Consider the following 17129-nt stretch of genomic DNA (forward strand, 5'->3'; position numbering starts at 1 on the left):
CTGTTATTCGTCTGTGGTACTCAATTAACAAACAAAACATTTTGGTGCCATGATCAGTTGTAATTAATTTGTAGATGTTGAGAAATAAAATCACACCTGTGTGAACTGAGGGTCAATCTATCATCATACATCATTATACATCACATTCCGTGTTCAGCCAATCAAATCATCACAAATGTCATGCCGGCCAATCACAATTTGCGTCTTCACTTTTCTTTCCTCACTTTTGGCTTTAATGTCTGTGTTTACACAGACACGAAAAGCTGGGCATATACGCCCCTCCAAAATAAGATATGTTTGGCAGTGGAACAGTATAAATTCATAGTTGATATGGGTACTATAACGTTTGTCTACCACCAAAATCAACATCGTCTGATTTCCTGATCCAAAACACCTTTTCAATCCACAACAAAATACAGCAATGGTTCTCAAAGTGGGGTCCGGGGACCCCCAGGTCAGGTGTCCTTAAAGGGGTTTCAGGGTGTCCCCAGACAAATGTGTTAATACAGTATCGAATTTCTTTCCCCCATGTAATTATATGCTTCAGCTATTAAAAAATAGCAGATCTACAAGCTCACAATGAGTCACATTGATGCGTTGTGAGCTTGTAGATCTGCTATTTTTCTATTCTGCTAAAAAAATCTAAATCTGGAAAGATGGTGTCAAATTTGCTATTTTACTGTTCGGCCAAAAATGTGGAATATGTTTTTGCATGTTTAACATACAATAAATCTTCAGTTATCGAGTCCCTGACACAATATTTTCAGATGGGGGTCCGTGGCCAAATATGGGGGTCCAATACAGTAAGCCTATACAGTAGCCATGCCTACTACGTTGTTTCCACATCACAACTGGCACATAATGAAATGGATCGCGGATTTGCAAATGGACTCTGAAACAGGAATTTCCGTAGTAATTTCACAAATCAACGAACGCCCTATAGGACAGGGGTACAAAATTACAGTATAACATAGATGAGTGCAGATATTATTGCTCCAAGGTTAATGTTTCCCTGAGAAACGCTGTGCTCGTCGAATAGATTCAAATTAAATCCATTCTGTTAATTATTAAGGCGAAATCTCTATCCTGCACACCCTGCTCAATGTTACAGCTCGCATCTTGAAATGCCCTCATACAAAGGCCAAATAGGTAGCCTACTGAACAGTATTAGCAAGGACGCAGCACTCTATAGAGAAGTGCAGTGTTCGCATTTAAGGATATAAGAATTAACTGCAGCCACAATTCCAAGCAGTCGACCCATGCATGAGACGACATGATGTGATGTAGCATTCAGTAGCTAATGCGAACGTACAAGAAGAACACAAGCAATTCCATTCTGGGCATTCAGGAGGTCATTGAATGAGAAGAGCTCTCTCACTCTCTCTCTCTCTCTCTCTCTCTTTTTCTATTTGACGGAATTCTTTCACACAGCCACTCAGCCAGTGACAAATGTAACCATAAAAAACAACGACGATATTATGTCAACCAACCTGTATCGAAGGCCTCGGCTCTGCCCGTGCGTGTCTTGTCTTTGTGTTTTATTTCTACTATAATGCAGGCGGTGGTATGTATTTCAGCACCTGGGAGCTGTCCCCTTTGGTTGGGATCTGGCACGAAGCTCGAGCGACAGTGCAATCGCAAGAAGAGCATCTCTGACGTCAAAACGAACGAACAAGATGGGCGTTGTAGTTTTTTTTACAGCATCAACGCGAGCACTGCAGGCTCATAATAATGACTGTCATGACTACATTATTCAGCATGCAGCACTCACAACTGTCAACAGCTGTATATGATGTGCTTTCGAAGGGCAGGAAAATTATTCTTGTGTAGCCTAGATGGACCTTTTCCATGATCATAGGTTCTTATAGCGCAGGAGCATATGAGCACTCCATAGAAACGATCTATATCCACTTTAAGCTTAATACATTAACCATGCTCTTTAATCAGTATAGTATAGTTAATTTGCTAACTTTTATCCATCTTGTGCACACACACACGCACACACACACACACACACACACACACACACACACACACACATACACACACACACACACACACACACACACACACACACACACACACACACACACACACACACACAGTGTCACGCACGACACTGTAGTACACTACAGCGTTTAGGATACAAATCATGTTTGATGTTTTCTCATTTTCTCTACTCTTGCTTGCAAGAGCAACACGAACTCTTACTTACCTTGCCATACAAATCCATATGTGTCAGTGTCAGTGATCCAATTTCTTAAAACAAACAAGCTGAGCTATTTACAAAAATACAAAGTAAAGGTCGCAGTCACAGCTGTAGCCTATAATAAATTCCCACTAATGAGCCCTTCAGAAATAAATTATTTTGAGGAAGCAATAATGGCTTCTCCTTTTGCGTCACCCTGGGTCTGGCTGCCATCCCCCCGCCCAGAAATCAAGCTCCGCTCCAGAGAGCATGCAGCGGCACACGGCTGCTGAGCAAATAGAAGAGGCGCGTGAGTGAGTGATGAGAAATATGATGGGACGTTCACTGGGAGCACCGTTTGTTTGATGAGGTCTGGTGGAAATAGAAACGTAAGCCTTGGCAGTTGGCCCTCTGTATAGTGGCTGCTCTTGTGCGTAAAACGGACACATTTTTTATTCTCTTAGGTTCTGCAGACGTATTAGATTAGACCTATACTATATCCGAATACGAGACTATATATCCACTATAATGGGTGTAAATGTGTGTATGTTGTCTTGCAAATAGCCCATGTCTAAACATGATTTGCCTTTTCAGCCCTAAACCCTAAACGGTAACCATGCCTTCTCGCCTATAGGCCTACTACTGACAGTGACAACCAGACACAACAGGTTACATAATATAATATAGCCCTAAAGAAGGTCATTGCAGAATGCAGACATAGGCCTACAACCGCTACCTGACATTCGACAATGGCTGTAAAATATTATAGGGCGGGGTGTGTAGCCTGCCCTATACGCCATTGAAATAAATCGTTTTGCGTCTGCGTGGCTGCATGTGTGAGTGCGCGCACGCCGCACGCAGTGACAGGGGGCGCGGGCAGGTAGGAAATGCGTTCATGTTTGTCTTTCCACACTATTGTATTGTACAACAAAATGTGTTGTAGTGATATTTAGCCGGCTAACCGTTATATTTATTTATTTGTCTATTCTCACCTCTCATTCTAGATTGATTTTAAAATCATACAGGTTGGTATACCTGCAACATGGGAATGGTCTCAGTAACTTATTAACTAGATTGTACCTAGAACAACCTTTGCATGACAGTCTTGGCTCTTAGGTTATTATGGCACCATCTACTGTTCGAATAAGGACCAATGTAATGTCTTAAAATATGGGCTACAACAAAAAAACGAAATACTCTCAAAATCATAGATAGGTCATGGGTTAAAAATAAAGCAAGCAGTATAGCCTATTGTACCGTTTAGAATAGAAGTCAAACCTTTGTTTGAGTGGAAGCTTAGAGAACCCATTGATGAAGTTCAGACAGTAGGCCTATACTTTTCAGAATTGAATATGAGGAACCTCCTTGTTCTTGCATATTTTCATTGTAAAGTTGTAAATCTGCTCTTCATAAAATTCATGAATGCAGCCTAAAATTAGCCTAAAAAGTAGCCTAATATCTGAATGAATGGAATGCTAATGATGGAAATGTATTGACATTATCAGCTATACCCCCCAACATAACATTTTTGTCCACAAGTTAGTGAAGATGCAATCATCTGTTGTCTTCTTCTAAAATATCTGATATCATTGTCTTTTATGGGTCTTAAAGCCTGCAGGTTGCAATGGAGGATACAATTGAAGTGATTCTTGAGGATTGTGGCTGTAGCTCCCTTAATCGCAACAGATACCACCACCTAACTGCCTCCTGCAGGGACCCTGTTGGCAAAATCCCAAGAAGCCTTCTGGTACTGAAATCGACTGTATCTGCATTTAGTTGACTGCTTAATGCCCTTCCAAATTACTGCGTGCTTGTATGAAATCAAATCAAATTGGCCCATAGTAGAAAAACATATTTGCCCAGTAACGCTTTGCTTGTCTTGAGCATAATTATGCTTTACACTAGCATCAAATGGAGAAAAAGGTACCGGTAAGTGTATTAATATTGATCATCTTTCTTTAAAGAACTACTCTGTGGTCTATGCAACACATTTCATGGCTGAAGTGCATTCACTATGAAGATCCATAAATGTTGCATAATGGATCCTGCACTGCACCTTGAAATGATGTACTGTAAATGCATCATGCAATTATTCTGTCTGTCTGTCTGTCTGTCTGTCTGTCTGTCTGTCTGTCTGTCTGTCACAATCTTAAAGATTAAATCCCTCCGATAGCCTACACAGTTAATAGCTGGCATTGTGTATCATCAAAATAGAAATCATTGAACGGTTTCATTGAAGCTGTATGATTCATACAATTTAGGATGGAGGATTTGGCAACAGTTACATTTTTCTACATTGACTACAGTGAAAAGAAAGATCAGTTCTGTGTGAGTCTCCATGTAGTTTTGTTCCTTTCTGGCATTTTACAGTACTTCTATCTTCTATGATGGAACTGCAGGTTCCATCATAGATAGAGGTGAGTAATTCATTGTATATGTGTTGGATGTTTGTGTTTGTGCTAATGATAAACGGACACCTGCTGCTTAGTGGGATCCTCCTGCTGCTCATCACTACAAATACACTGTGCAGCTTTGCATCTTTGTATCTTTTGCATCTGCCCGTGTGAAAGCAGCATAACGTTGTGGCAGGAAACGTACAGGTGCTCCTTTGAGTACTAGCCAAAAATAATAATGTGCCCCCTGCTTATATGAGACAATTTAAAATGAAACTTCTATGACAGTGCTGACATAATGAAGTGACATTATTCTGGGAGAGTGGCTCAGCCCTGCGGTCGCTCTCGCCTATAAGACGTCTTAAGGGTTTCTATAATTTAGGGAGTGGTTCATTTTTACAATTTCTTTTTTTATATTTACATTTTGTTTGTAATAGCCTATTTCATTTAGCCTCATTCTTTAAAAAAAGAATCTGTAATGAGCAGAAGTTGAAGTATTATGAAACATATTTTATTTTTCCTATCCTTTAGCTACTCTTCGCCAATTTTGAGTAACAATGTGCTATTGATAGAAATACTGTGGTATTTTATTGACTTTAGTGTGTTTATCACTGTGGCTTATAGGTACCTTATGTACCATCTAGTATAGCTCAAACAAAGGTTGGCTATTTAAATTTTTTTAAACATTGTGCAAGACTATGAAACTGAGCATGTCCTATGTTTAATCCTGTTTACCATAGATTAATGATGTCTTTATGTGCGAGTCCAGTTGAGTGTACCACTACAATATGAATATACTGTAGGCCTATGTGCTGTTGCAGCGATTCCCAACCTTTGGTATTGCAAGTGCAATGTTTGTGTTTACACAAACCCAGAAAGCTGGGCATAGGAAGGCCTAGCGCCCCTAAAACAAAAAGCATGAAAACTGACTTTTCATTGTGATACCAATACGGCCATCTGACCAGTGACCACTTAACATGGCAGCTGAATGGCTGCTGTGTTAAATGGTCAAATGGGTGGGCCGCAAATGCTTTAGAGATTTTCAGTGGGCCCTGATCCAGAAAAGGTTGAGAACCACTGTGCCAGTGTGTGTATGTATGTTGTTGTTGAGAGATATTGAATATTACTATCCCTCCTCATTCAATTTGCTTCCAAAGGTTTTTGCTGCTGCTTCTGCTGGCTTCCAGTGCACTGGGTTACTTTGAGATCAACTCCATGTTGCTGGCATATGCCAGGGGAAAGGCCTTATGGAGAGGAATACCTCCTAGCCAGGCAACCTTTGCTAAAAAAAGACTTCTGGAAGGTATAACTGAACTTTTAAAAGATGTCTTTTCTTTGAACAGCATTCATTCTTTATTTGACTATTGTGTCGTTCGTTGTTATAATCCATCGGAATACAACAATGTCACAGTTTTCCTTTCTCCAGGAGTTGTGAGTTCTAGTTCTTTCTATATTTCAACTCAACTCAGAATCTCAACCATATTGAATAATTTGATCAGACAACATTTGATTGGCAATGGCTGATCACTGATTTGACCTTTTGTGATTGTTCCCCAGATCATGGATGTACTGGGTGTGAAGCTGCTAGATGAGCTTCCCGATGATGCATGTGTGCCTGTCGCTTCCCCTTCCCCAACTGGCCCCATCATTCCTCTCTTGGTTCTAATCTTGTCCAGACCTGGGCATATGACATTTGGATGATTTCAACAGCCCTTCCAGCATTTGCTCTAACTCATCCAGATGTATGGAGGATTGAGATGACAGGAGACACTGCTGGAGGGCTAATTTGAGGACAACTTAGAGATAGAACTCAATGTAAAGTACAAGGTTATGTTTTCAATGCGTTCTTCTCAATGCCATTATGTCTAGATTTTGTCTGTTACTGAAAATAACTGGCAAACGTATACAGTTCGGTTCTACTGTCAAATTGTGTTACTAGCTAGTAGTACACTAGTACCTACCCACCTACCTACACACTAATCATTACTAGAAAGTACACAGTACACCCCATATTACTTATCATGGCTGTAGATGTATTTGACTGTACTAACAAGTGTTGTGCAGTGTAGTGGACTTTTTGTCACAGGAAATTCAGCTTATGTCAATGTTAATTAACCTACATTCCCCTACTGAAATCAATACAAAATAATATTGTTCTAATATGGGTAGTAATTCTTCCCATTTTGGTGCACTTTACTTCCATGTGCACACATTTGAGATTTGGCAGGATTATTTATTATGTGCAAAATGAAAGAATCGACATAACACCAATGCAGAATATACACTGCATATAGTCACTGCAACCTGTTGATACAGTAGTATACATGGTCCACATGGTGGTGCCAGTGTTCCAAATTAAAAATCGTGTAAAAGAGAAATGGGAGGTGAGGGGGAGAATTTCAATGAATCGAGCCTGAGCAGAATACACTTGATTTTGATTTATGTTTACAGTATTGTGGAGAGTAATATTGCACCCCGATATTATGCTATTTCACTATTGGTAATGTCTACATTTCTAAAGGATAGGCTATAGGTTGATAGCTGATTGGGTTAATAAGCAATAACAATAACATATTTCTGTATTCCATGATGCCTGTTTGACCTCATACTAATGTATTTATTCATGTAGCCTATTGTATGTATAATGCCAATGAGGATGACGACGACTGTTGTGAATCAACATAATCAACATAATTATAAAGGCAGCAAGCACATAGAGTAGGCTATATCATTAACTGTCTGCTTTTATGTAGCTCTTTTCAATTGATGAGTTCCCCTTCCAATCTACCTCACAGTCACAGTTCATTATTCTATCTCTATCTCGAGTCCCACAGTCACGTAGAGACGTACTGTAGCCGGCCTACGCGTGTTCCGTCAGCTTCAATAATCTTGACACATTCGTCAAATCCTATTTAGAAAGTATTGAACTTCCGTTCGATGGACTTCAAAATAAGACCCAGATGGTTTAATTTTAGGGTTTAATACGTTTTTAGTGGAGTTCTGGTGGAGTTCATGTCTGAGTGACAGCGGGGGGATTTGGTGCGGTTTGGCTTCAGACAAGAAAGAGTGTCACCAAACCAAAACAATAAGAAAAGAGTGTCGCTAAACAACAACAAAACTATTATTATAATAGCCACTATTATTAGTATTTAATAGCATTATTATTATTATATACATTTGATTGTTTTATTGTTCATTATATTGTTTTGATTGATTGATTGAAATATTTATTAACAGTTTGCAGAATTACAGTACATTTCAAGCACAAACTCAATACAAAGACTGTTAAATTCAATTCAACTTTATTAGCAGACTCAGGTCCATAGGGATACATACACGGGGTAACATACAAGAGATACAACAGGCAATACAAATCATAAAAGCATGTAAAACAAATACAAAACTTATGTTAACTGTGAATGGACGACCCAATTAAGCATTACACTTGTTTACAAGAGGGTCCACCATGTTCAATTCATCAAAACATTTAGAGACGTACAAATAGACACTTCTATATAGTCATCAAAGAACAGAACAGGAATTCATCATACATTATCTATTCTTTAAGAAACCTGTAGCCTATTTGTCTGTCAATGTCTCTGTTATTTTGAAGTCCACCAACCAGAAGTCACATGCATGTGTGGGTTACACTTGACGTGCGCAAAAAGGATTGCATCTGACGGAACACGGGTGGTGTCACAGAGAGGGAGGGAGACCGCGGGGTATAAAGCCACTCAGACAGCCTCCAGCCTGCAGTCTGAGTGAGAAACGTGAAGCGCTCGTGCTACTACTACTCATTGGAAATACTGAGGAATATTGGGTCACAACCTGCACACAGTAACAACACCATGTGTGAATCCACGCAGAGGTCTTCGGAACTTCGAAGAAAAAGAACTGATGACCGCAGTGCGCCTTCGGAAATGGCCAGAATAATCACAGATCCAGCGACGGGGAAGTGCTACTGTCGTGGGAAAGTTTTGGGAAAGGTAGTTTATTTACATGACACATTCTAGAATGCATCTTTTAGCAGAGTGGCAAGTCTCATTTTGGATTTACAATACTGATAAAAATGTTTTTATTTTGACTGTTTCTAGGGAGGTTTCGCTAAATGCTATGAGATGACTGATCTCTCCACGAGTAAAGTTTACGCAGCCAAAATCATCCCACACACGCGCGTCTCCAAACCTCACCAACGGGAAAAGGTAAGCGTGCAGTGCAGTGCTCACTGGCTTTATTGGACCAATTGACTATTCAATAACCGCTATTGCATTGCAATGTTCCTTTTCGTGTTTATTTAGACAGTGATGTGTTTCCTTCCATAGATTGATAGAGAAATTGAACTGCACAGAGTTCTCCACCACAAGCACGTAGTCCACTTTTATCACCATTTCGAGGACAAGGAAAACATCTATATTCTTTTGGAATACTGCAGTAGAAAAGTAAGTTTTCAACCACTATTATTATTGTATTATTATTATTATTATTATTATTATTATTATTATTATTATTATTATTATTATTAACTTACTACTAATACTATTTCAACTTGTGCATTGCATTGCTGATACCCAAATCATACATTTAAGCTGGACATAGGTTTGTCACTATAAATATTTATGCTTTTTGGAGAGGAAAATAAATATCACCATGTTCCTTACTGTGTTTTGTCTATGTGTAGTCATTAGCCCATATCCTGAAGGCACGTAAAGTGCTCACAGAACCAGAGGTTCGCTACTACCTAAGGCAAATCGTCTCTGGGCTGAAGTACCTCCATGAACAAGATATCCTGCATCGAGACCTCAAGCTGGGTAAGAGAGAATCCTGCAGTAACAAACACTACAGTACAGTATTAAGACACCAAGTGTGTTTTTCATTATTTGTTTCCTTTAAAAGTAAACAAAGTGTCATGTTAATTTTGTTGTTCTGATTATATTCCACTATTCCAGTCTATTAATTCATATAGGGCAGTCTGCACAGTGTCTTCTGATTATCCTTTGATCCTTGGTTATATATCACTGCTCGCCATCTCATACCCGTTCTTCCCCCTCAGGTAACTTCTTTGTGAGTGAGACCATGGACCTGAAGGTTGGAGACTTTGGTCTGGCTGCCAAGTTGGAGCCAGCAGGAAACCGAAGGAAGACGATCTGTGGCACTCCCAACTACCTGTCCCCGGAGGTGCTCAACAAGCAGGGCCATGGCTGTGAATCTGACATCTGGGCCTTGGGCTGTGTCATGTGAGTAGGGCAAATGGCACATTTACTGTTGGTTGACTTCAGCATCCCTGGGAATACTTATTTGTTTTGACTGTGTCTTTTTAATATACTGGAAACCACCTTCCCCCTCATAAGTGGTGGGAAATTGGCACGTATAATGGATATGTTGATTGTTACCTCTATAATAGAATTGAATTAACTTTACTGTTCAGCCGAGGCTGGCAAATCATCTTTAGTCTCATCAGGTTACATTAAAAACTTCACATTACACAAACATCAAACAATTATGCAACAATTAAAACGATATAAACTAGAGTGTACAGTACGTCATCACCTTTTTTAATGCAGAAGAATGTAATTAATTCAGTTTGTTCATTACATAATATCAGGGTGTGATGTGTTGATTATCCTCTGAAAATGAAATATTGCCACTGCCGCATGTTTCAGGGCGTAGCCATGCAGGGGTATTTGGCTCTTTCCAGTAGCTTGGAAGGAGTGATGTTGGGGGGGGGGGGGGGGGGGTGTGTGTGTGTGTGTGTGTGTGTGTGAACACAGTGATGATGCCCATCCGCTCACTGCTGTCTTGTCTTGTAGGTACACCATGCTGTTGGGCAGACCCCCCTTTGAGACCACCAACCTGAAGGAAACTTACAGGTGTATAAGAGAGGCTCGGTATTCCATGCCCTCCTCCCTGTCCCCTCAGGCCAAGCAGCTCATCTCCAGCCTGTTGGCCAAGACACCAGAGGACAGACCCCACCTGGAGCACATCCTGAGGCACGACTTCTTCACACAGGTGAGAAGACACTAGCATTTCATTCACAAGATTGCATGCATTGCAAAATCCAATGTTCATTTATCTTTATTTTAGAATTTTACTCTGCTTTAGCATTTTACTGTGTATTCTCTCTCTCTAAATGTCAGTGAGTAGGAGTACAATACACTGTACAACATCACATTCCTTGGCCTCCACTCACGCCTCTTACATCATTTCTCTCTGTAGGGCTTCAGTCCAGAGCGTCTGTCGGCGAGTTGTTGCCACTCTGCCCCAGATTTCCATGTGTCCAGTCCTGCCAGGAGTTTCTTCAAGAAGGCTGCTGCAGCACTCTTCGGTGGGAAGCGAGACAAGGTCAAATACTACGAGACCCTGAGTGAGTAGCGCATCAACCTTCAAGTTCTTAATCACCATTTTAGCCTCCTCCTGCTCAAGTTGACGGTTATCTTTGACCTTTATAAAAGAGCTCTGACCAGAAAGATACTGTACTTTTTTAAAACACAAATCTCATCCTGTAATACCTATGGTTCAGCTTTAATAAATGGCTTCACATTTAAGAGGCCCTGCTCTGATTGTATTAAATCTGGGGTCATTTTCTTTGCTAGATAAACTAAGCAAAGAGGAAGAGGAGATTTACAAGCTGCAGCATGACCTGAAGAGAACCGTTATCAGCCAACAACACAACAACCAGCTAGCTGAGGTAAGAATGACTATTAGTCCACAATCCACATAATAACTTTATAAAAGTTTTTCATATCAAATATCCCCAAATTGATACGTGTTTGGCCGGAGACTCCCATAAGAACCTTTTGTGTAAACATTTTCAAGATTTTGATTGAAAAGGGCAGATCTACAAGGTTACACAAAACATCACAACCCATTGTCTATTTTCAAATATTCAAAGTATAAAATAGGGTCAAAGTGGTTGAATTGATTTTAATGCTAAATTATCTCAAGTTGCTGGTGATAAGCTGGACTCCCCTAAAGGACCTGGGGGGCCACTGATGTAGGCTATGCTCAGCATAGTAGATTTACCATGAAATGAGAGGGTAGTGTTTTGATATTACAATTGGAGAGACAACAGTGAGTCATTCTGATACGTTGATAGACTTTATAACGAGCACATTTTTAGCAATTGCCCTGTATTCCAAAGTATTCTTGCTAACATTGTTAACATGCAAGCAGCTGCTGAGTCACAGTCATCTAAGTTCCACGTCTTCTAAATACCCGCCTCCATCACCTCTTTCCATCTCAGGATGGAAGGCCGCTTCCGCCATCTGCTGAAAGACCTGTTGCCGTGGCAACAGAGGGCCAGTCACCGACGGCGCGAGATACCATTCGTCTGATCGTCAGGGGGAGTTTGGGGAGCTGCAGCAGCAGCAGTGAATGTGAGTTCCTTTTTTGTTTTGTTTTACAAGCTTTGCTTACCACCTGTAGTCCAGTACATGTAGCAGCATACAATGTCTGGTGTGGGGACCGCCAGCGGTCCAAACAGACCCTTACGGGTCTGTAACTCCAGTTACAGTGTACTGTAGTTTTCTTTTTAGTTCAGGATTCTCAACCTGTTTAATTTCAAGGATCCCCAGTTTGATGTATTCGGCCACGGAATCCGATTTGATACCATTCTTTAGCTCTGAGACTACAATCTACACTGTAAAATCCTCAGGGTTAAGGGAACTGATCGGAGAACATCAGAGTTGCAGACCCATAAAAGTCCATTTGGACTCGACATTGAGAAACAGTTCACTAGAACAACTGTTGCATTTCTGAGAGATGTTGCTACTAGAGTCACACTTTGACACCTGTACTGTACTTTTCCTGTTTTCCTTAAGGCCTAGAGGACAATACCACAGGAAGTGTGGCGGAGACGGTGGCCAGTGTCTTCAGAGGATGTCTAGAGAACATGCCTAAAGGTAAGGCTTTCAGATTTTATTTTCCCTAAACGTTTAGCTGAAACAAAAACCAAAGGTGTAATCGCCATTTAGTGACACACATACGGCACATTTATAATAAAATGTAATCTCTCATCTACATGAACCCTAGAGCAGTGGTTCTCAACTTTTTCAGGCTGTGAACTCCCAAAATAGGCATACAGTATTTGAACTGGGTGGGAACCCCCCAAATAATCATATTTGAAGTGGGGACCCCCCCAAAATAATCATATATTTGACTCTGTTCTACAGATAAATATTGTGAAAATATCCTATCTACAAGCTCACAACGCCACATGTTGCGACAAGGTGTTGTGAGCTTGTAGATCTGCTCATTTAAAATGTTTTTCCTCTTTCTTATATTATTTGACAGCACAGTAATCCAAAAAAATATAGAGTTTCCTGGCAGTTGGACTAATCTCAATTCCTGAGTGGTCAGGTTTAGCATTGTTTACATTGCAGTGTAAATATATTACGGTATTTGGTTCTCCCTACATGTTGTAACTTTGTAACAACAGTTTGTCAGTCAAATGTACCAATACAGGTCCGTTTACAAGGACCCGTAAGGGTCCATTTGGTCACTTTTGTAAAGGATTTTACTGTGTATGAAAAAACATCTTGGTTATACAGTACATGTTTTCTAACGGTCTTGTTCCCTGTTCTTGACTCCTGTAGCTGAGGAAATCCCCAAAGCCTCTGGAAGCTGCAACCTTCAGTGGGTCACTAAGTGGGTGGACTACTCTAACAAGTATGGCTTTGGCTACCAGCTTTCTGATCACACCGTGGGAGTTCTTTTCAACAACGGCACTCACATGAGTCTCCTGCCTGACAGGAAGTAAGTACTGGAACAGTGGAACTTTCTTTCACCACACTGGCATTCAAGTCAACATATCTGTGATTGTAAGGCTTTTAACAAAGCACACCTTAAAAGAGCAAAGAGCACCTTCAGGCCACTGAACAAAAGTAAATCAATTTACCTTAATGGAATTCCATAACCTTTTTAAAGTTATTAGTTTCCCTCAATGGATACTTGACAAAGGGTTTCTGTATTGACTGTGAGCTGTGCTGCTAATAACTGCAGCTAGTGACATACTTGGCAAGTGCTTGCCAGCAGTGCAGATACGGAGAATAACTTGGAATAAATTCTGTGAGCTGAAATGACATGGAATCCATTCATGGTTATTGTGTGGTGAATTTGTTTATCTGGGTCTTTGTTAACCTTCTACTCTGTCTGGTCCCCACCATCTGCCCAGGACCATCCATTACTATGCTGAGCTTGGCCAGTGTTCCATATTCCCAACCTGTGAGGTTCCTGAACACTTTGTGGGACAGGTGACCGTGCTCAAGTACTTCTCCCACTACATGGAGGAGAACCTCATGGATGTAAGTAATCACCTCTTCTCCTTTGACTGTATCGCTCATCCCAGCCCATCCCTATACCACCGTTTACCACGCCTTCTTCTTTTTTTCCTCCGTGTTTAAAATAACCTGTTTTTTCGTCTACCCCCAATACCTTTCTAATCCCAGTGTGGTTTGTTCTTGTGTCTTGTTAGGGTGGGGATCTGGTTGGTATGACGGATACACACATGCCCAGACTCTACCTGCTACAGTGGCTCAAGTCCGACCGCGCCCTCATGATGCTCTTTAACGACGGCACATTTCAGGTAAACACGCCAGCTAACTGCACAAAATGCTTCTGTATGGCGCCATAGCAGGGTATGTTAAGAGCACTGTGCTTTAGTTGAGATACTATCATTGGCCAATATTCAAATCGGTAAGGAGAAGCAAGGCTTGGCATATCAGAAAACACTGTAAAAACAAAAGCAGAGAAAAAGTGTCCATAACTTAAATTAAACATGCAAAGGGATCTATTCAAATTGCCTTCCTTTTTATTTCTTCTGCAGGTCAATTTCTACCATGACCACACAAAGATTATATTATGTTGCCAAAAGGATGAATACATGTTGACATACATCAATGAGGAGCGTGTTTCCACCACCTTCAACCTCAGTTCCTTACTGACAGCTGGCTGCCCCACAGATCTGCGTGAACGCATGGAGTACTCTCTCAACATGCTACTGCAAAGATGCAGCTAAACCCAGAAGAATGTGTTGGGAACAGTTTAGAAAAAATGCCCTAATGGACCTGCCACTGGAGTGCTGCAATGGAACCAGGAAGGGAGAACAGCACCACACATGTGGGATGTTTTAGAAGGGATTTGGAGCGATGACTAGACTATTCATTCCGGCATCTTGGCACCTTCATGACTCACTCAGCTGATGTGCAGGCGTGGGGGCACAAAAAGGACAGAAAAGACTCAATGAAAAGGAAAATGTGTAGCAGAAGGGATATGTATGTTGATCACCGGACGAGAGGAAGTGTGTTGGAGTGTGAATGTAGGTACGAATGAATGATGGAGGCGGGTGCTTGAAGGTGAAGAGGAACACTGGGCTGGTCCCAGTTGAGTTGTTTATACTTTGTAGAGTGAAACCCTAAAAACCCAATTCACAGAATGGTAGCTGAGCTATGCTTTGGGTTATTGTACATAATGTATAGTGTAAACTGACAGCTCTGCAGTGCAGAGAAAGGGAGAAGGGAAGATAACATCACTAACTATTACAACTGTGACTCATTCTCATGGCGGACAGATGGATTCGGCCTGCTGGGCTGGGACGACGTGGAATGGGAGGGAGTTTGCAGGAGAATGACATGCAGTACTACAGAGGTCCACTAAGAATCTCTTTAGAGACTTGGTCATAATTTGTTAGGAACTGTAGTAAATAACTTATTGTGGAAAAAGTGCAGTATTTATTTATTTAATAAAGATAATTTTCAAAAAGAAAACAAATGCTTGATTGTGTCTATCCTGTTAGTTATTTTCATTCTCAAATACTGTACGTCTGCTGTCATCAGCCATATTGAAGTATTATTAGTTACCTTTCACGCTTTTGTTAATGGTAATAATTCCTCTAGATCTGAATGGAATTCAACACCAGTATGGATGAATGTGACTTCTGAGACACGTTTATCTTTCGCCAACATACTGAATGGGTTTAAACCTCTCCTTTTTGGTTTTAAGTAAAATTGAGAAACAAACAGAATAAGTGATGTCACATTTGACTTAGTCAGTATATTATCTAAATATTAGGCGAACACTAGGAAACGCATAAGCACCAAGTCCCACTCAAAGAATGTCTTTGATAAGACAGGAAACATCCACTTGGGTCGGCTGAGATCGATGATAAACAAGAGACAAGTTTCTTCATTGGTGATGAACACAAGATGACTAACGGGGCCGACAGACTGCATAAGTAGCAGCAGGCTGAACAGTCAAAGTCATAAAAGGGGTGGTAAAATATACTGGTGGGATTGGACAAACTGTCTGACAGACAGATCAGAAGATATACCAGGGATATATGCAGGGAGTTGGTTAAAAAGGAAGACAGAAAAAGAGAGCTAGTTTAAATACAAATAATTGGTAAAAGCACAGGTAAGGTAATGGTTGACTGGCACCTCTGAAGGATACAGTATGTTGAAGTAGTTTTCTTTTAACCCTTATCATGAAATATTCATAACCATGGAAACAAGAAACTGCAGGAACCTGCGTAAAGTCCTCAATATAGTATGTTATGTACAGTAGGGTTGGCTAAGGTAAATTCTTTTTCATATTTTACATTGATTTCACCTTCAAAGACTAAGCAGGAAATGGAGCCACTAATCAATGAGGGTTATATTGCCAGTGGTGGACAGTAATGAAGTACATTAACTACTTGAGTGCTGTACTTGGTATGTGTACTTACTTTGTTTTCTTTTTGGATACTTGTGACTTTTAGTCCACTACATTTCAACGACAATTATTGTACCCAACGGGTCACTTTTCATTGTTGTTAATATTTTTTCAAGGAAAGCCATCAAGTCCACCATTGAGGCGGCAGAGAGGGGAAATGCTACTGGGACACAAGCCAGGGTCTGATTATGATTGTTGAAAGAAACGCCTGATGATCTCAGGCACGTCATCACTGAAGATGTGTCCCGGTGCACCGGATGCATCTTTCATTCAACAGTTCTGGAAAATCTTAACATTTTTGGAGGGAATTTAGTACAGCAATACATTGATATTTAAAGGAATATGTACTTTGTACTTTTGAATACTTTAGTATTTAAAAGCAAATACTCCAGTAGTTTAACTCGAGCATAATTTGATTGACCAACTTTCGCTTGTAGTGGACTAATATTTGACCAGGAGTATCTACTTACCTGGGTTGAAGGCCCTTAGCAGTACCACTGCTAAGGGCCTTCAATGAATCAGTGTTCTATAGTACGAGAGGTTCTTGGTGGTGAGCCGAGGATGGAGCCTTGGATCGCTGACTGTGCGTGCGTGCGTGCGTGCGTGCGTGCGTGCGTGCGTGCGTGCGTGCGTGCGCGTGTTCAGATGGCTTAAACTTCACAATGTATGTCAAGAACATAAAATAACTTTCCCTTTATCCTCATTTATATAAAAAATGAAGAAAAAAAATCTTGATTATTCAATTAATCGAAAAAGTAATCGAAAGAACAATCGTTCAGAAAATGATTGATAGCTGCCGGTCTACATTTATAGTATGAGAGTAGGTAGCCTATTGACCTGGGTAT

General features: G+C 40.6%; 1 protein-coding gene across 2 annotated transcripts; it reads left to right on the forward strand.

The window, feature by feature from the left end:
* Positions 1-6286: 6286 nt before the first annotated feature.
* On the forward strand, positions 6287-14620 carry plk2b (polo-like kinase 2b). 2 transcript variants are annotated; one of them, XM_079517290.1, is made up of 15 exons: positions 6287-6396; positions 8448-8567; positions 8676-8783; positions 8904-9020; positions 9260-9389; positions 9632-9815; positions 10389-10587; positions 10795-10942; positions 11172-11266; positions 11822-11954; positions 12399-12479; positions 13173-13332; positions 13751-13880; positions 14051-14161; positions 14402-14620. In XM_079517290.1, exons 2-15 carry the CDS (start codon positions 8502-8504, stop codon positions 14591-14593), a joined length of 1854 nt encoding a protein of 617 aa, XP_079373416.1. In that variant the 5' UTR covers positions 6287-6396; positions 8448-8501; the 3' UTR covers positions 14594-14620. The 2 variants fall into 2 exon arrangements, with proteins under 2 accessions (XP_079373416.1, XP_079373415.1); XM_079517289.1 differs by lacking the exon at positions 6287-6396 and having other exon boundaries at positions 8345-8567.
* Positions 14621-17129: the final 2509 nt, after the last annotated feature.

This window comes from Electrona antarctica (assembly GCF_951216825.1).
Source record: "Electrona antarctica genome assembly, chromosome: 12".
Taxonomy (NCBI): domain Eukaryota; kingdom Metazoa; phylum Chordata; class Actinopteri; order Myctophiformes; family Myctophidae; genus Electrona; species Electrona antarctica.